General features: G+C 33.7%; 1 protein-coding gene across 1 annotated transcript; it reads right to left on the bottom strand.

Moving 5' to 3' along the window:
- Positions 1-2,115: 2,115 nt before the first annotated feature.
- LOC104895979 (BEL1-like homeodomain protein 4) lies at positions 2,116-20,706 on the bottom strand. Its single transcript, XM_010682635.4, has 5 exons — positions 20,091-20,706; positions 18,410-19,917; positions 16,677-17,062; positions 13,279-13,339; positions 2,116-2,984 (listed from the first exon to the last, which is right to left on the bottom strand). Exons 2-5 carry the CDS (start codon positions 19,808-19,810, stop codon positions 2,379-2,381), a joined length of 2,454 nt encoding a protein of 817 aa, XP_010680937.2. The 5' UTR covers positions 19,811-19,917; positions 20,091-20,706; the 3' UTR covers positions 2,116-2,378.
- Positions 20,707-21,544: the final 838 nt, after the last annotated feature.

The following is a 21,544-nucleotide window of genomic DNA, read 5'->3' as shown; positions in this document are numbered from 1 at the left end:
GTGAGAGGAACCGGTGAGGGATTGAGGGTGAGAGAGAGAGGGGGTTTGAGTGTTTGAGAGAGACAGACATGTTTGAGGGTTTGAGAGAGAGTGAGATAGAGAGTTTCTGAGAATGAGAATTGAAGATAGAGAGTTTCTGAGAATGAGAATTGAAGAGAGAGAGTTTCTGAGAATGAGAATTGAAGAGAGAGGCGCTGAGAATTGAAGAGAGAGAGTGTGAGGCGCGCTGAGAATGAAAATTGAAGAGAGAGAGTATGAGGCGCGCTAGGGTTTATGGAATAAAAAAGGTAGGTAGTGGGCCTCGTGGTTTATGTGCGTCGCACATTATATAGGTGCGATGCAAATTAGGTATTTTGCAACGCACTTAAAAGACGTGCGACGCAGATAGTTTGAAATTTTTTTTCAATGTAGAGACGATTTGCGTCGAATGAGTCAGGATACCCGACGCACATTTGGCTTTTGCAACGCATGTAAAGAAGGTGCGACGCAAATGGGCAATGTTGTGCGTCGCACTCCTCCCACGTGCGACGCAAATCCCAACTGTGCGTCGTTTCCGTGTCTATGCGACGCAAATCAGGGGACGCAAATCGTCTATTTTGTACTAGTGTGCCATCCTCAATGCATAAAGGAGCGCCCGCTCCTGTTTCCTTGAGAGCGCCCGCTCCTTTGCTCCTCATGCTAGGAGCTCCAGCTCCTTGGTAGCTCCCTCCTCGCGCCAACTTTTCTAATTTGTTCTGCCATGTACAAGGGTTTGGAGGAGCGCCCGCTCCTCTTTTACAAGGAGCGCCCGCTCCTTTTTCCTTTTGCACCTATCCTCAATTGCAACCACATTGAAACAGTAGTTAGTGGTCAAAGGGGAGGGGGAAACAACCATGAAATACCATCTACCTACCATGCATCGTTAGAGGATGAAAAATGATGAAATTAAAGGAAAAAGTGCATTTGGATTCAAAATTATCATGTAAATCTTGCCAAAATATTGATATGAGTGAGACTAAATTCTCACTCATCAGTAGTCTGGACTTGATAGACTTTAATCAATCCCATTTTCCCTGTGGATCGACCCTTGACTTGCCCTTATTATTCTCTTAGTAATTGCTTGTTAGGACTTATAAATATTGTTTGGAAAGCGGTTCTTAGTGCCTTAACGACACACTAAAATCCTCTTATCAAAAGATAGAGAGGAGTGACGACGACGAATGAAGGAAGAAAGAGGAAGAGATGTGTTGTTAGGGTTGGAAATAAAAAGGGCAAGTGAGCTTGAAACCATTTGCGTCGGATGGGCTTATAAGGTCTGTAGCAAATCTTTTCAAAATAAGCGGGCCTGAAACTCGTTTGCGTTGAATGAGTTTATTAGATCCGACACAAATAGTAGGATACAATGATTTTCATCGCATATAAATTACCTTCAACGCAAATGCTTTGTTTATTTTATACTAACTGGCTTTAATTATTTGCATCGAACATTAATTCGAGTTGACGCACATGAACCTCGAACGCATTCGCCTTTAATTTTTGCCGTCGAATGCACGGTATATCCAACGCATATAAGCATGATTTGCATTGGACCCCATGGGTGTCCGACGCAAATGATGCACCACTACACTTCCGTGCCGGTTTACCTGTTGTACGACGCAATTCAGGAGACGCAATTCAGGAGACGCAAATCTACGTTTTTCTACTAGTGCACAATGTAACGTGACCATTAATTATAATTAATTAGATGTCACACAGTTATTCTACTCATTTTCTCAAACATTAGGGCTGCCAATCCATCATTCCAATCATTCATTTATATATAACCGCTCCCATTTGAATCATTCTAAATTTCTAACATATATAACTAGGCCCCTATAACTTGATTGTTAATTTTTTAACTAAATAAAAGATAAATATAAAAGCCCTTTTTTTATGTCAACAACATAAAACTTCATATCATATGCCATTAATTATAAATTATATAAGTAGCTAGCCAAATCATGATATATTGTTATACTACTCATCACTTCTTGGCCCTCTTCCTCCTTTCTCTTACTATGTTTCTGCTTATTGATCAGTAGCAAAATCAATACATAATTAACTAGCACCCCCCAATAACAAATAAGGAAAACAAAATGAACAAAATAGCTTGATCTTCTACTATACAATTTTCAACAATTCTTTTAAAAAAAAAAATCATGGACCAACCTAGCTAGCTAGCTAACTTAGCTACGTCCCTCACACCAGGGTTTATATCCTTTTTCACTTCCCCTTTTCCTTTTCTTTTAAGCTAGGAAGACATATTATTTTTCAAATTCGTACGTCTTTCCCGCATATATTTTTTTGTTGTTAACAAAAAGAACATAAAAAGAATAGTATAAAAATGAAGATACATAAAATTAGCAGCTCCCAAAGTCCCTAACAGAAAAAGCAGCACCTTTTTCCGGGGCATTCCCGGCATGACGGAGCCCTAAAGTAAGTGACACGTCACCAGTTGTAGTTCCAAACCTTATCATAGTGGTGGGGCCCACATTGTCAGGGCTAAAGTGACACGTGTCATCTAAGAAATCCTGGGACCCACTAGGCGGGACGGTGACTGAGTGAGGCGGTGGCGGGTGGTGGTGCTGATGGTGGTGTTGTCTATTGAATTCAAGGATTGAAGTGTCACGGTCAGGTGGTGGGCCCACGAGTGGTGGTGTCATTGTATCAGCGGATCTTTTGCCTTCTGATAACACAGAGGTTGATGCAGCAACAGTAACAGCAACAGCAGAAGATATTGGGTTCTGTGCACTTGCTGCTTGTTGTTGTTGTTGTTGTTGTTGTTGTTGCTGTTGCTGTTGCTGTTGTGTTGCAAAGCTGTTGCTGGTGCTGCTACTCGTTTGGTTTCCTTCTCTTTCTCTTTCTCTTTCTCTCTCTTCTTCTCTTTCTTTGGCCTCTTGTTGGTACATCTCTTCAATCATGGGTTTCCACAACCTCACTCTTGCATTTATGAACCAGTTTGATACCTGTTTCAATATGGAGTACTTCATTACAACCATTTTTTTGCCATTAATTAATTCATTCTAATTCATTACTACCATTTTTTGCCATAAATATATCCAAAACCCTAGTATAAAAAGCTAGTGACAAATTTACTCAGAACAACATGTGTTGCATTCATCCTCTCAAAATAAAAAAAAAAAAAAAAAAACATGTGTTGCATTCATTAGACATTAAAAGAACAAGTAATGTGCTAAAATTGAGCGCAAAGATTGACTTTATAGCCGTATACGCGAGACTCAAATGTAGCCTATTACTCTATTTTCATGATTTTGATACATGCACCGATCAGGTAAAGGCTACACATAAAATCATTAAAAGTATTTCCAATAGTTTTATTAATTTAGGATATAATTACATGTCAATTAATGTAACTAATATTTATTTATTACATGATATTTTCATCTTTAACTTCTTATATGTATTCCTAAGAGCTACATACATTATCTTCCTTCATATATACTATGGGCAATCTATATATTAACAATCAAGTTGTGGCTCAAGGACATAAAAAGCTACAACCAATATTAAATCTATACTAGAGCGGTCAATTCAGTTACTCGAGGCAGATTCTGGTTAGGTCATCTTAGGTTTCAGGTCATGTTCGATCAGATCGTGTCAGGTCAATAAATCAAACAGGTCGGGTGCAGGTCGAGAACGACGGTAATTCGATCAGGTCAGCCTCGGTTTGTTTCTTCTTTGAGGTCTGGTCGGGTTCAACGCGGTTAATCAATACACAACATGTCATCTTTCGTGGTCATGTGGTGTCGGATCGGGTTTATTGCAGGTTTAACGGGTGCTTTCAGGTTCAAGTCATGTGTGGGTTGAATACTTAACAGTTCTAACAATAGCGTTATAGGTCAAGTTTGAGTCAAGTTCAGGTCGGTAGTTATCGGGTTGTTTTATAATTGGTTGTGCCATACTTGGTTTTGGCTCGCTTTGAGTATGAAACGGGTCATAAAGCTTGTGTGGCACTTCTTCAAATTCATATGATTATTTAATATATAATCAAAGATCGATGCTGGAATAGTTCATCTAGTCATATACCATTTATAGTAGTGTTAGCTTACGATATATGTTATTACTATGTGATGAAGTTAATGACAAGTCGAGTTATCAACAATCGACAAGTCGGATAAAATAGGGCAACATATAACAACAACTTGAATAAAACCTTGATCGGGTTGCAACATGTTTGTAAATCACGTAACGGGTTACAACAGGTTAGGATAATAATAGGTTGCCTCGAGTTATAATCGCTTTCAGGTCCTAATCAAGTTAGGTGTGGAATCGGGTTTAGGTCATTGTCTGGTCGGATCTCTTCAGTTATCGGCCTTTTTTGGACGGGTGTCGGTTCAGATCATAAATTATTGGATCAAGATCATGTATCAATTATTATCAGGTTGAGTAAAGGTCAGGTTATAGGTGACCTGTCTTACCAAAATTTCAGGTGCAAGTCAGTTACAGGTCACTACAGGTTCGAGTCGGATTCTCATATTAGGTCATTTTTTGAGAGCTCTAATCGATACTAATTTATTAAAAGGTATACCTAAACAAGAAATGTGCCATGTGGCACTATCTCTTATAGTGTTTGCTTTATGTACTCCATATACAAAAAAAAAAAAAAAATAGAAAATGCATGATATAAGATTTGATCCCATGACTTTGATTGAGCATATATACTAAAGTTTTAACCATTAAATCAAGTAATATTGGGTCTTATAATTTTAAAATAAAATATGTATACATGGAAATTGTAATTGCCTAGAGCATAACTCGAGACAAAGGGTGTTAATGAGCCTGCATGGCTCGCAAATTATGAGCTCGGCTCGAACTTTTTTAGAGCCGGGCATAACAAAGTTCAATTCAAAAAGTTCGTGAGCAAGCTCGAAATACATTTTAGCTACATTATTTTTCATATTATACAAAATAAATGAAAAGTTATACTTAAATTATACATAACACTTGTGAAAACTCAAAGTAATTAAGTAGTTTAAACCTATTTATTAAATATATAAGATAATTTTATAACTCAAATTGAGTTTTAAGATAAATTGAACTAGAAAATTTAAGCTCAAAAAAGCTCGAGACTCAGTTCGAGTTCGAGTAAAAGTGTAACGAGCCGAGCCAAGCCGAGCAACCCCAGGCTCGTTCTCGGTTCAGCTTGTTAACACCCCGGCCACACCCGGGGCTAAAAACTATTAACAAAATAAGGTTTGGTGGATGGATAATCACAAATCACAATATATAGTAAAAGGATGGTGGATGAATAATCTAAAACCCTACTTATTGCAATAGAAAAAGAATAGAGTAAGTATATATATACACCAGAGGTAGTTGATTGGAAGTATACCAACTTAAGATTTGTAAGAATTAATTTCATAGAAGAATTAAATACGCGGTTCAATAATTTAAAAGGAGACACTGAATAAGTGGCACTGGCAGTACTGATGATTTGAGAATTGACCATACTGAATTGTAGTTTGAGGGCATTCAATTTAATGAAAGTGAAGGGTGAATAGTAGTAGTGGATACAATTATAGTAAAAGGCCCTACTTTCTATAGGGCATAGAGGACCACCCTCTTCCAGGACCTAATGACCTATGCATGCATGTTATCCTTTCCTCAACACACACAACTTACAGCCAAACAAAAAACATTTACAGTGAAAGCAAAGGAAGCCAAATTTTTGTATGCGCATAGGCGAAACTCATTGATTTACTGTGACTTATATGATTACTTTTCTTGTATTGTAACTTTGTAAGAAGTAAAATTTTGCTAGACGAAATTCACTCCAGATTGTAGGCCATATTCTTTAAAGTAAGATTAAAGTCCTATTATTTGGGACTTTTTTTTAATTCAGTTTAATTATCTCTACAATTCAGTTTATCTCAGTCTAAAAGAACGAGACCTGATATATAACAGATGAAATACTCATCGGAGTATCATAGTAAAAATTGAACGACGATCTTAAGGTGAAACTCCTACCAACAACTCGAGATACAGCTTGGTAATCCTTAATTGTTATTGTTAGGGATGAATTTTAATGACTTTATTGTAAGATTGGCTGCCAAACTTATGGTAGAAACGAAAAACAAAAATGGGATGAAAGAGAGTTATGATGATTTTATGTTACTACTGCTGGGCGCTGGCTGCTGCTGTCATTTGTGATAAGAACGTACTGAACAGCAAAAGCGTCATAATCGCGCAGATTTCTGTCTTTCTTTCTTTTTATGTCCTTCCTTTTAATTGGCTTCTCATACAACTGACAATAAATTGGACGCATCACCTATAACTTCCATGGTATCCTTCTTCAAGTAGGGCTACAAGACTTGTGGGATACCTGTAATTTAGAGGACTAGCCTTCTCTTGTCTTTCTAGGCAATAATTAGACTACTAAGGACAAAATAAATATTACACTTGCCTTTTATATATTCATATTGAGAATCCTTCCAATCTAACTTGTATCAATATCATAATTACTCGCGTTTTGTAGTACGTAGCCGGAAACGGGCCATGTTAATTGGTGGGTGCTAGTTGCTACCGCCTACGTATTGAGGTTTATTATTACTCCTGTCTCCCTCCGTCCCAAAATATAGTGCTTGTTTCTTTTTTACACAATCTTTAAGATGTAACTTTGACCTTTAATATCTTCAATTTCGTATTAATAAAAAATATAAAAAGTTGATATTATGAAACTATACATTTAGACGAATCCAATAAGATCCCACATGAATATGTTTTTTTATACATACAAATGAGAATGTTCGGTCAAAGATTTTAAACTTTGACCCACCAAAAATGAAGTAGGCACTATATTATGGGACGGAGGGAGTATTTATTAATGATAATCATATGAAAGAATAAGAAACCTACTACCATTATTCTAAATGCTAGATTTTATTATTGGTACTGAGCCTACACTAAATCAATTTATCCTTCTTAATTCATTAGGTGTTTTTCTTAACTTTTTCCTTGTACCTCTTTGTAAAAATTTTATTTTTATTAATTCTCACAAACCATTTGGACACAAATTTTTAGAAAAGTGAAAGTAGAGAAAATAATAGCCAAAAAGAATATATGACATATATATTGGACAATCAAAAAAACAATGACAATTAATTTGGGTGGAAGGAGTATGTAATACCCAAATGTCTACATATACATGCAAGCAGTTTTATTTTCTTTATGTTTTATTTTGGATAAAATTATTTCCCTCCGATCTTCGTACTTGAAAGAAATATACATCTATTTTCTAATTTTTCTCTCAACAAGGATTTATTATCCTTGGGCACGTTGGCGTTATTGTTTTTGTTTCAGATAATACTCACTCTCTTTTAAAAATATTATTATATTCTTTGTATATAAATCTTTTATGTGTATGCTCTTTGCGTTTTGGGATTCACATTGATATAGGTTATAATTTGCTAAGAGGAATATTCTATATCAACAGATGACATTGATAACTCAAGTTTCAAAACATATTAATTTTATTTATATGAATAGACGTGAAAACCACTCCTTATATATGCTGAAAACTGCAATATAAAATGAGTAAAAAGTCTCTGAAAATGAGCAAAACGATAAAATGAGTAAAAATTTCTTAAAATGAGAAAATATATATAATTAGCAAAAAAAACATAAAATGAGCAAAAATTTGTAAAATGAGCAAAAGTTTCTTAAAATGGGCGAAAATATAATGAGCAAAAAACATAAAATGAACCAAAGTTTGTAAAATGAGCAAAAACTTCGTGAAATGAGTGAAAGTTTGGTAAAATGAACAAAAGTTTTTAAAAATGAGCAAAAACATAAAATGAGCAAAAATCTGCAAAATGAACAAAAAGGTCGATTTTTAATTTTCAGCTTAATGTTAGTTTTCAGTGATAAATATTGAGGATTTATGATGGCATACGAAAAATTCGTCTGTTAGATAGTAATAAATAATTATACTAATAGAATATATTTTTTTACAAAATTACATCAAGTCTTCAATTTTCCTTCTTGAATGGAATATATTGATTAATGAGCTAGAATATGACCACAAAGTATTACACACATATAACAAAAACACATTATAAAATGAGATTTTGTTAGATTCTTATAATGTGTATATTTAAATTATCGACTTTACGTTATTTAAAAGTAAAAGTATTAATGGCTATAATTACATAAAAATATGTGAAAATACAATAAAAAGAAAAAAAGAACATAAAGAGTCTCATACTTTCTGGTTCATAAGTGCTAAAATTGGAAGTGAGGTGTTCGGGGGGGTGAATACCTAACTAAACTAGTAGTTTCCCAGCTAATCACTTCCCACCCAAAGTAATTGTAAGAGAAGAAGAAATCAGCATTATTTATAAAATAAGAGGCAAGGCAATGACCAATAATGGGCAATGACACAGCATGTATAAGGGTGCTTGTCACGCACATACATGCAATGTTCCAAGAATATGCTTTTAACGAATTTGCTCTTTCGATTCTCTATCTTAATTCTTAGCTAGTTGAAAAAAGCTGTATTCAAATATTATGCAACTTTGGGTTTGAGATAAGATCTTAAAATCTTGGAATCCAGTACTTTATTGAAGAAGGGATGATAATATGTAACATTTAAGATTACATGTTTTCACAATTTCCGAACACTTATATATAGGAGCTTTCTGAAAATTTCGAGCTTCTATTTTAACATGAAAATTAGGCCCTCAAATTATAAAAAAATAAAAATGGAAGATTGAGATATCTATACAAATATATTAAAAGGTGTGCGAAAGAAAGCCTTGTGCCACGTGATGCGCTCCTCAAATTTCTAATGCAAATGTTTTTTGTCTATGTGTACTCATTTTTTTTAAAAATGTGTAAGTGTAACTGTGTAAGTTATCCAACACGTGACCTTTGAAATGAAAAGTAAGAGCTTAACCATCAATACACTATGATTTTGTTGTCTAACATTTCAAATAATTTATGATGAAGTCTTGTAATAATTATAATTAACTAAAAAGACTTAAACTAGTATATACATCTCTAACACTCTTATTACATAACTTACAAGAGAATATTGATGTCATATTCTCTTACCATAATTCCTTTTAAGATATTATTTTCAAATCAAACCTTTCATTTTTTTTTTACTTACCACGTCATGACATGAATTTTTCAATTATTTAATGGACGGAAAATACGAAAAGTAGCAAAATAAATTATGAAATTAGAAAATAATAACATATTTGTTTGTTGTAACTGACTCGAGGCATCGTCCGGACAAAAAAAAACTAGTTAAAGATGAAAAGTTTAAAATGAAAAGATTGATCTTCGGGAAATTTATTAAAGGTGGAAAATAAGATATTTTAGGGTCCTTATAATTCTGAGACCCTATGCAACATGCCTCTTTACACACCCCCATCTACTCCCTGCACTTATGAGCTCGATCTTTTATATGCTTTTATCGCTTCCGTTAGCTCTATTATATAAGGGAAGGGGGAAGCTATGGTGTCCCCCAATAAATTTACTTAATTGCCCCTTAGTAAATCAACCACTCTACCAAAAAAAGAGAAAAGAAAATCAAACTCAAATATAGCATCAAAAGATTAACAAAGAAAATTATATGAATCACATATTTTCTCAATAAATACACAGTCAAGTAGTAAATCAAAGAGAAAAATACAATCAATTAACAAAGTGAAATAATTTAATTAAAGTAAAATACTTTGTTGATAAAAATATAAGAAATCCTTAATAAATCTGCATAATATTCTTTTATCGCTCATCAGTTTTAAGTTTAAAAACATTAAAGAAAGTATAAATAAACTGAATAATAAAAGACAGGTTTGATTAAGTGATATAAATTTAATCAACAAAATTAGTTAGCCCAAAAACATGTCTAATGTTCAAATTTTACCTTTATTTATGCCCAAAAAATATATAAATTATGTTTTAAAAAAGTGAGGCACGCATCGCGTGCATAAATTGCTATTTCTACAAGGCTACACCCTCTTCTTCAATATCCTTCTCATGTAGTCATGTGATTAGCCATTTTATGAACCACGTTGAATGTACTACTCATTTAATCTTTAAAAACAAAATCAGTATTTTTGGCCCAGACGATGCCACAAGCAGTTACAATTATCAAATATATTATTCATAAGTTTTATAATTGATTTTATTAGCTTTCAGTAATTTTCTTTTTAGTGAAAAATTGAAAAATGGACGTTATGCCATGATAAATTATTTTAGAAAAAACTTCCAAGGATTTGAGGATAAAAATAATAATGTCAATAGAGTTTGGGTAAGAGAATGGTATTACCCTAATAAAAGTGTTAGAGATCATAAGGCTTTGTCTAGGTATTCTTACTTACATATAATTATGAGACTTTATTATGTTTTTTTATGAAACATTAAACATTGGAATCATAGTGTATTGGTGGTTAAACTCTCAAATTTCATTTCGAAAGTCATGTATTTGATTCTTAGTAGTTACACATTGTTAATATTTTTTTAATGAGATCATAAACATGTGTATTACAATATTATAAGTTTGAGTAGAGTGTCACGTGACACCGTTTTTTTTGTTAAAAACATTTTTTTATATATTCTTTTTATAGATTGTCTTATTCGATTTCGGATTGTTGAAGACAATGACCTATTAGGGAAGTAGTAGAAAAAGTAACAATTGTTATATGAATTTTTTTTTTTGAGAGTTTTATAATCCAACAATTTTATTTGCTCTTATCACCATTTCATTATTTAATGGAGAATACATCAAGGCAATTTGATAAGTTCAGTTAAATTATATGTTTCTTGATTTTTAAAGTATTCTTAATTGAATAATTTATAATCTTATACCACCTCTATCATGAAATTAACGGATTACACCGTTTGGAAAGAGTCAATTAATAAAATTTGGCCGAATCCTAGACTTCTCAAGTGGGTTAGGGAGCTTTAACCAACATACAACTTCTAAGCTACATCTTAAGTTTGTGGAATAGTTGGTTGGTTAAGAACTATTAGTGTAACAAATATTTGGCTCAGTTCAATTCAATTCAATTCAAATGAATAGAGTCTTTCGACATTTCTAAACATTTTTTTTTAAAAAAAAATTCATACATTTTAGTGTATTAACCTTCACAAAGTATATGTTGATAAAAGAATTAGCTAATTTACGATTATATTTATTTAGTATAATCAATACATTCGACTCATTTGATAGTTGTATGCCTGTTGTTCTTCCTTAAAGATTCCCTAGGATAGTAGTTCTATAAGACTATAGCACAACATTATGTATTTACAATAAATTTTTGATATCCTCCAAATTAAACAATTGCGACGAAGATGATGACACATGTATATAGACTATTTTATTGTTAAAGCGTGTTCATATTAGGCCATGTGGAATGAAAATTATGAAAATTTAAAAGTGCATAAGGATAGAGAGTTGATAGGAGAATAAGGATTCTATAACGCATATCCTGTTTGTTGGGTATTGGCAACAACTAACAAGTTGAAAATATAAGCTAGCAAATTTACTGGAAATTGATCCTACCCTTGTTTTTTCATTACAAAAAATATTTATTCGCCCTTTCTCCTTAACTATACCTTCCCCTTATATGAACCTCCTAATACGTATATAAATAAGATAGAATTACTGTTGTCCATAATTTAGCTAGAGTAGTATCGTTTGGAGTTGAGCAGTGTTGGGGTAATTTGACTCTAGCCGCTTACATCTCGATTCAAGCTCACTTTACTCAAGTTTTGACCAAGTTTCATCGAGCTTTGAGCGAGAGAAATCTTAAATGAGACTCCTCAGTAGTCAGTAGCTTGCAAACTGTCTCATTTCTTTAACTGTTACATGGGTTTTTATTCCTATCTCCATAATCCATATCAAGGGAATATCATTATCCTCACACAGAAACAAAGGATAATAAACCTAAGTTTGGATTTGTTACTCCTATCCTACCTCTCTATTTCTACAAACAAACAGCCGGCTGGGCAGATTCCCAATTGATAGTACTTTGTTCTAATTAACAAATTTTTACTGTTTTCTACAGCAATTATACTATTACAGTACATTTGTGCTGTTACTTTATCATATGTGGTCAGCATTATTATCATACTTCTATATTAGAAGTATGATAATATAGCAGTAAGATATAATAATAAGACACACTGAGAAAGACAAAGAGACTACTGAAAGCTCTCTGCTGTAAACTTTCTTCGATACCCTCTTTTTCCGTACTTACATCTGCTTTCATTATCATACAATCCTAGCTAGATAGTGTGTGTACCCTAATCACTGAAATTTAAGTCAAAAAAGTAAACCGACTTCAATTCTAATATTCTATTACTAATTTACTATCATGGATTAACTTTTTAGGCGGTTCACAATCACAGTTTGATGACATTGATCAGTTAAAAAACAAAGGTACTAAATTTTTTACAGTCTACTAAAATCTATATAGGTTAATCTCCCATGCACTCTTATAGAGTAGTCTTATTAGAGCAACTCCAATGGTTGCTCTTAGGTCCTAGCTTGCAATTTTCCAAAAGTTAGAGCTACTAGCTCTATTGTTGGAGAGAAAACAAGCTTGTTGCTTTGTGAAGCCAAGTAGCTCCACAAAGCTACTTGCTTTGTCAATTTTTTTTGGGCCCCACTTTCACTTTACTCTTTCACATTAAAAATTGTTGTATGGTGATAACATGTGGGACCTAGAAAAACTACAAGTGGTTGTAGTTTTTCAATGGAAAAGGTTGTAGCTTAGGAATATTGTAGTTTGGAAATCTGATGTGGCACACAAAGCTACAAGTAGTTGTAGCTTGCCATTATAGGTGCTCTTACTAACATTTTTACCTCCCTCGTATATATGAAATTTTCTTTCCTATACTCGGAATTTAATTACTCGGCTTCTTTTTCTCCCTTTTATAATTTATTTGTACAAGTGTTGAGAATAATTGTGTTAACCTTACCTATACTACATACTATATAGTATGTATTTTTTTTAAAGTAAGATGAATTTCCTTGCAAAGAGGGGGAATTGAGAATCCCTTCTTGTAAGGGGTAAGACTCGATCCCAGATTTCTACAACCGGAGGTGGTGTCAATATCACTATGTTATCACCTGCTGCTCTATACTATATACTCTATACTACTCGAAGTGAGCATCATAATATGAGACGAAGTGAACATATATTATATGTGTAATGTACGTAGTAAATGCATAAAAGCTAAAGATAGAGAGAGAAAGAAAGGTGGTACTGGTACAGTGGTACGTACCTGATTTCTTGATAAACCAGTCTGACGAGCTAACAGATGCTTATCAGCGTCGCTTGGATACCTGAGAAAAGTGATCGATCAGAAAACAACATCCTTTTCTATGATGTAGTATTGCTAAATATTTCATTTTTGGTGTAACGATATAATGCTAATACTATATTAACACATTTATATGCAATGCACATTAATAAATGTAAAATGATATTATTATATATGTACTGTAGAATGCAGTGAGTTTGTGTTAGGTTTGTCTGTCCTCTTAATGGGGCGTGAGAATCTAAGAGAGAGAGAAAGGTCATGAAAATGTATACAGGACAACTGTATCATTGCCCACTTGAATATTTGTCATATCTTGATTTTTATTTGATGTCGTCTGAGAAGAAAAGCATGATTGTTGTATAACGGTTGATGAAAAACATTGGCTTTTCTCTTGTCATTATTTCTTGGAAGTTTGTTGTCATTGATAAAGGAGAAACAAGAGCATATAATTAATGTTAATAAAACTGATGACATTCATTAATTAATCAATACTCGGATTTAAGGGCTGGGGTTTCTTTGTGTGGTGACAGAATCAAACGGTTATGATATTAAATAAACATGCTTGTCCCTTAATAATACTATTACTATCAAATAATATTAATTCCCTTAATTCTAGTAGGAATATGTTAACAGAGCCACTCCTTTACAAAGTACTCCCTCCGTCTTTTTTTATTTGCTACAAGCACTTTTTCACAAAGACCAAGGAGGGAGTGGGGACCATTGACATAAATGGAATTAACAAAAAAACAAATAGGTAAATTGTGGGACCTATGTATTATATATGGAAACATTTACAAAATCAAGAAGGGAGTGATGGCAAATTTGTAAATAAAGTGTAGGACCTATGTACTATATATGGAAATATTTGCAAATGTAGCAAATAAATTGAAACACCCCTAAATGGCAAAATGTAGCAAATAAAAAAAGACGGAGGGAGTACAAAGAAAGAGAGGGGGGATTCGAACCTGTAACCTAATGTTCACAACACTCAATCTTAAGCATTAGGTCAAGACATCCTTGATACTCCTTTAAGAATGTTATGTAAGTACGCAACATTTTCTTTGGAAAATGATATAAGTGTTCCTAAGAAATAATTAGAAGCTAAAAGTAAAAGAAGAAATTAAGGAATAACTAAACATTAATAACATTGATTGACTTATGTCACACGAAATAGTCATAAATCCCCTAAATTAATACTTCTATTAAATTCACTGGTACTTGTTCTATGAATAAATTTAACTTAACGCAAATATGTGAAATGCTTATACATTGATAACATTGATTGACCCATATCACACGAGATAGTTATAAATCCCTAAACTAGTACTTCTATTAACATTGGATACTTGGCTATTCTTTTTATTGATTATATATAGTAAATATAACAACAATGAAAGTATAATCCTTAATATAATTAGAAAAATATCCGAAAGTATAACAAGTGCCTTATATGGAAAAGTCATTTGTTTGCTCCTTGGCACCCAAAGCTCACTAAGAATAATTGCATAATCATATAGTAGTAGTAAACTAGAAAACCTAGAGTAATATGTCTGTCAGGGTAATAACTTTTTGAGATAGTTAAAGAAGTTGTTAGATAATGTAAATTAAATATTTTAATATTTATTTACTTACTTAGTTGTTAGGAATCAAAGATACTTAACAATACTATCTTTGACTAACAACTAAGTAAGTAAATAAATATTAACAAATATTTAATTTACATTATCTAACAGAAGTGAACAAAAAAATAAGGATAGCATAATAATTACTTTTATGACATATATATGATAAATACTTTATAAAGTGTCTATTTTATATGCTATATTAAACGATATTCCCTCCGTTTCTTTTTAATCTACACACTTTTCTTTTTAGTGCGTTTCTTTTTAATCTACACACTGTTGCTTTTTCTATATTTGGTCACATATCACATCTACTTTCTCATCTTTTCCACCCATGTCATTCACTTTTTAATATTTTAACCCACTCTTTTGTTTCTCTCTCTCACTTTTTCGTCTCTCTCTCCACCTTTTCAGTTTCTCTCTCATAGTTGTGTACTTTCTACTTGGTTATCCCCCAAAGTGAAGTGAGTAAATTAATATGAAACGGAAGGAGTATTAAAGAAAAAAAAATTATAACTAATTTCTGAAGAAAGTTTGATAACAATATACGTCCATGGTAATGTTATGTTAGTGCGTGCCGCTCAAAATATATTTTTCATTATATATTTGTATCAACATCTATTACCACTTTTGTTGATGGAATTTATAAAGTAAAACACAAGTTTGAGATAAAGTTCAATTACCTTGCACTGGAATGTAGATTTCCTTATACATTTACACATATTTTCATTATCGTCAACATTTATTACTTTCTAGTTTCTACTAAATGGACAATAATGTACTCCACTTGTATATTTGTTTTTTCAGCAAGGACATAAATCACATTGGAACTGATAGTCAAGGGTAGAGACTATAACTCGTCATTGTACACATTAGACCTAGATGGCTTTAGTACACATATAAAAAAAACAAAACAAAAACTAATCGTTACCAAAGAGGCAATGATACAATTATCATTTTGGACAATCATGCATGTTGATACCATGGGAGTCACAAATGTTGCAAAATGCACAATTTTCAAGCTCTTTTCTTAGAATCACTCTTTAAAAACCTCATAACATGAGCTAATTAACTAACATGTATTTAAGATTATTTCCACTAATCACAGACAAACAAATTTCACCAACATTAACATGTGTATACGTATATACCTCTTCATGTGGCTATTGATATGATAATATCAAATACTTTAAGTTAAGCTTACAATTTAGCTCCCATTTCATTTAGGCAAATATATGTGAAATTTTCTAAACGAAGTTGACATTTTATCATAAAATGACCTATGACATTAATATGAGGTACAATAATTATTATACTTAGCTATAGTTTTTTTTTTCTTAAAAAAAAAAAAGTTTAGATAAATTATGATATGATATAAAAATAGGTAGAGATAAGCAAGAATAAGTCAAAATCAATTTAAATATAACATGCTCTTAATTCTTATCTTCAGTAAAACTATATTCCAAAAAAATGATAGTATGTGAAGTAGTAGTAAATTGACAAGAAAAACTGTGCTAAAAGAAGAAACAGAAAAAGGAAAAAAGAGACATGACCATGATGATGATGAATAAGCTTTATCTCAGCTTTTTTCCCGGTTGATGGAACCAATTTTTTATGCAACAAAGACAGAAAGTAACCTTGGATCCATCATCCATCATTCATCATGCACAACTGAACAAGCAAGCTAAGAGATAGTAAAAAAAGAGTACTTCAAAATTAAGAGAAAGAGAGACATACGGATGAAGAAAGTGTTCAAAGAGCCAAGCTCTTAGTACATTAACAGATCTTTCAGGCAATCCACGTTGAGGGCGCCAAGCTTCTTGATCCATCATCCCCATTTGATGAAACGCCCTTTGTTGTCTTAAACTTTGCTCAAGTACCTTCAACCTCGGCGTTTCGCCTTTCGTTATCCCTAAGCTCGTCGTTGGATCCTTTTCTCCTAGCACTTCACAGCTGTGCTTCAGCTGCACTTGAATGGCATCCTTTAGACACCTAAAATGTCTCGACATCGCCTTTTGAGCTAATGCTGTGTATGGTATTGCTGCTCCATATCCCATTACTAGGTCGAATGAGTTTACTACCATTTGCATTTGCTCACAATAATGGTTGTACCTTCTGTCCACCTAAAAATAATTAATAAAAAAAAATTATTTAAAATTGAGATTATAGTTAAAAAGGTGATTTTGGAGGTTGATAAGTCACAAGTTTCATGGGTGTACGTTAGTTGTTGTGGAGGTTACTCAGTTGTTTTCACTACTCAACTACCTTGGAAAGTTACTTACTTAACTAAGGATAGAAGATGCCTTTTATTTTTATTTATTTATGTTATATTATTTCGTGCAAAAATTTAATAGTAAAAGACACACAATCATTTTTATTGATTTTATTTGGTGGGTATAGGGTAAGATGACATATGAAGGTATACATAAGATTTCAGGAAAAAAAAAGCATCTCTATTGTCTTACTATTTATATGAAAAAATATTTGTGACAATGATATGAAAATGAGAACTAGAATTAAATTGTTATTTTCATAACCCGAATCATTACAGGAATCTGAATATAAAACAAATCTACTAAAATAGAAAATTCAACTGTACCGCACTCAAACAATCACTATAGTAATGATGAATTAATCAGCTACTAATTATTCTTCTAATCAAGATTAGGAGTACTAGTGTTATATAGGAAGGGTGAAATAAGATTGTTTTTTTGTTTTTTTTTGGGAATAATTTATGTATAAACCCTAAAAAAATATAGATGGAAAAAGATAGAAGTTAGCATGTCACTCTTAAAGGGAAGCCAAAAGTTGATGAGAACTAAAAAATTATTAATAATGGAAGGCCAAAGCTTTTGGGGATACATGAAGACAAAATGATTATTGTTAATGGAGGGTAGGAAGTTGAGGAAGAAAGAATATCCTTCTGGTGTTTCTTTGCCTGCCTACTCACTCTTAGTTTTAGCCAATAGTATTCAATTTGTCTTCTACACTAAACTTAAACAAAGTGCCTAGAGTAGACCTACAATCAGGGATAAAAGATCAAATTTTTGGTTAAGTCAACTCAAACTTATTATATTAATTATACTATTTAGTATAACACTATTTTGCCAGAAACTTGTACCAAATTTTGGAAGATTTTGTTTTAATACCAAAAGATTCAATGAGAATAATCCCTATATACTCGATTACATTAATACAATTTTGCCGGCCAGATTAATCTCTTTTTGTTTACATGATTCAACCCAAAGTATAGCATGCCGGATAATTATAGTTTTTTTTTGAAAAAAAATTAATATAAGAATTGATTTTTCTTTGGGTGGTTTAATAAAAAAAAAATTGGTTTGGTATGGAAAAGTAGAGGATTAATTAGAATAATAAGATTTGGTCTTGACCCTTGGTGTGAGGAATGAAGAAAGGGGTGCCATGATTAACAAAATGAGTAGTAGTAAGGTAAGGTAAGAAAGACATGCCTCATCAAGCATTGCTAAGAGTTTGACCTTCCTTCTTTGATGTTCTATCCTATCAGAAGGTGATAATTGTGGCGGATCTTTCGTCGACGAGGAAGATCCAGCACCGCCACCACCACCACCACCGCCACCGCTACCACTCATGGTTGGGTTTTGGTTTGAGGAATTCTGCCTCCCTAATTTAGGCTTTTTAAGCTGACCTCTTCCAACACTACAAAACTCTTCAAGCAAGTCTTGAGCAGGCTTAGCATATTTTGAATTCCTCAACACATTGACTACTCCCAAAGATGACGAGGCTGCGGCTGACCCGTACCCTATATGGACTTGGTTTTGAGCATTATTCGGACCCCCAAACGCGCCCACGGGTTGCAAGTGATGTGGACTTGGAGCCAAGTTCTTGAAAAAATGGTTGCCGGTAGATGTAGTAGTGTTTGATGTAGAAGGACCAACTCCTGTAGCATTAGTTTGATGTTGGTTGAAGAACATAATATGAGTGTCACCAGTTGGTCCACCACCCCCAATGTTTCTGAATTCTTCTTCTGCTTGTTTTGCTGCTTCCAAGTGTTGTAAAGATGATGATAACGATAATGATAACCCTTGTCCTTCCACAATCCCGCTTAATTCTGGTGGATTATTTATATGATGGGGCGCACTCCAAAAATTAGGATGATGATTTGTAGTACTGCTAGTATTATTAGTAGTAGTTGATGATGGATGATGAACCACCCCAACCGCAGCTAGGGAGTGGAAACCCCCTCCACCACCCGGCTGTATGTTTGGTTGTGCCGCTTCTGGTGGTGGTGGTGGTGATGGTGATCTTGGTTGCGGATTTGTCAGAAATAGCTGCATGGCTGCAGCTGAATCATGTACACTTATACTACCACCCATCTGATGATGTTGCTGATGCTGCTGATGTTGATGCTGATTTTGGTCTTCCATATGATGATGTTGATTATCTCTTGAAACTTGCCGGTTGTGTCCATACCAGTCAGCAGGGCCTATCCCAGTCCCAGCAACAGCCCGGCGGTAGTCTAATAACTCGGGACCGGGGGTAGGCCCTACCCCCGGTCCTTGTCCAAAGTTGAACATCTCTGATAACATTCCGGCTGATTCGTACACAACTGGATGATGTAAGTCTCCAGCAGTGTCTTCTGCCGCAGTTGCCTGGTCCGTCTGTTGGGCTAACCCAGCAGATCTATCAAACCCATTCGAGAAGGTGAAGATATTAGCTGGTTGTTGTTGTTGATGATGATGATTATGTGGATGATGATATTCGTGGGACATAGAATTTGTAGAATTATTATTGTTGGATTTACCAATTATTGGACGAGAAATAATGGTGGTGTTTTTTTTCTTGTTTGATGATGACGAGCAAACTGGTGGTGCTGGTTGCGCTATGCCCATATTATCACAACCCTTTTCTTCATCATTCTTTGCAACAATAGCATACCAACTTTGAGCATCTAACTATATTTGTTCTTGATGAATTCTTCTTCTTCTCTACCTTTTTTCTACAAAACACCATATAATCAAATTCATCCATCAATTCGTTAGCAAGCATATAAGCAGGAAAATGAGGGACTATATATATATTCTATAGGGTTATCAGTCACAAAAAAATTATAAGCTATAGTTTATAAGAATATAACATATATATGAATATATATCAGTAAGAAAAAATTACCTTTGAGAATAATATTGCAAGAGGTTGTAGACAGCTTCTGCAAATTGAAAATACCTTAAGCCTTAGCTAGAAATTAATAAAATCTCTCTCTATCAACTATCAACTATCAAGTATCAACCTCTTCTTTATATATATTTTTGTTTAGTTTTTCTTTTTTGTTTGGGTTATGCTTTCTCTTTGTGGTTCTCTTTGCAGTTAAGTGTGCTCCCTCTTCGATCGCCTTCTGGAAAGAGATATAAACTAACAATAAATTAATTATGTGGACTAGTTGAGAAATGGAGAGGGGGAAAAGAAAGAGAAAGCTTTTTTTTTTTTTTTGGTTTTTGTTTTTTTGTTGGTAGTAATATCTTCTTCTTGCTCCTTTAACACAATATCAAAAGAGAGAGATAAAGTAGGAGAGATAGAAGAAGAAGAGAGGAGGTCGCTGTTGTTCCTCTTCACCCACTCTCTCACTAATCCTTTATTTTAAAGTATTCTTTATTGTTTTTTTTTTATCTCCTTTGCTCTACTCCATTTAATATTCCCTTATTTGCCCAAAGCTATTGGAGAGAGTTTTACATGGAAGGAAACCAAAAATATATAGTAATGTAGAAAATGACTTGTGTTACTTATATCAACTTTGTTCTATTGTATTATATATCACCAAACTTCTTTTAACGTCCTTACTCAACTTTGATTTTGCTCCTCCCCTCCCACCGCCGTCATCATCGCCCCTTCCTGGTGGTTTTATGGTGGAAAGGGAAGGGGAAGGGGAGAGGCACTACGGTATAGGGAAAAGGAGCGGCGGCGGTGCGATAGGAGGGGGAGTAAAGGGCGATAGCGACGACGTAGTAGTGGATGGTGAGGGGCGGTAGGGTGATAACCGGTGGTGCTATGGTGGTTTTATGGTGGAAGAAATAGAAATGACAATATATACCAAACAATATTTTAAGTCTAAAGGGTGTTTTGTTTATGAAGGAAGGTAAAGTGGTTTAAGAAAAGGAAACAAAGTAAATGAAAAGCTAAACCCTTTGATTAAAAGTGTTATTTGGGTAAAATACATCTCTTTCCCCTCTCACCATTGCTCCACCATATATATTCTCCCTTTTTCCCGATAACCACCACCGCCACCACCTCACCTTTATTGTGCTCCCCCTGTTCCCGCTGCCGCCTCTCCTGTTGCTGCCTCGCCTCTCGCCACCCGCCTCCATTATCGCTTTCCTTCTTCACCACCATAAAAGCTCAATATGAGGTTTTAAAGGTCAAATTTGACCATAAACTTCAGATCTGAAATTTTCATGGATGAATCTGACCATCTAAAGCCATATTAAATATTAAAAAAGATAATTATAATGTTAATTTGTTAGTCTTTCTTTTTTCGTTTGCGGTGGCCTGGCTGTGTAGTTTGTTGGTGGTTTCTTAACCGAATTTATGTCTTTTTATGTGGTGGTGGTGGTAGTGGTTTTATGAAGGTA

Source organism: Beta vulgaris, chromosome 6 (genome assembly GCF_026745355.1).
Source record: "Beta vulgaris subsp. vulgaris cultivar EL10 chromosome 6, EL10.2, whole genome shotgun sequence".
In the NCBI taxonomy this organism is placed as follows: Eukaryota; Viridiplantae; Streptophyta; class Magnoliopsida; order Caryophyllales; family Amaranthaceae; genus Beta; species Beta vulgaris.
Note: the sequence above shows the minus strand (reverse complement) of the source record. Positions and strands in the feature narration are given on the sequence as shown.

Bases quoted from the DNA above. Each gene is read 5' to 3' on its own strand.
- LOC104895979 (XM_010682635.4), bottom strand. From the start codon at position 19,810: ATGGGCATAGCGCAACCAGCACCACCAGTTTGCTCGTCATCATCAAAC. The intron at 17,063-18,409 runs GCATGTCTTTCT...AATTATTTTTAG, and splicing joins TCTTAGCAATGCTTGATGAG to GTGGACAGAAGGTACAACCA. The intron at 13,340-16,676 runs GTATGTCTCTCT...CACTTTTCTCAG, and splicing joins TTTGAACACTTTCTTCATCC to GTATCCAAGCGACGCTGATA.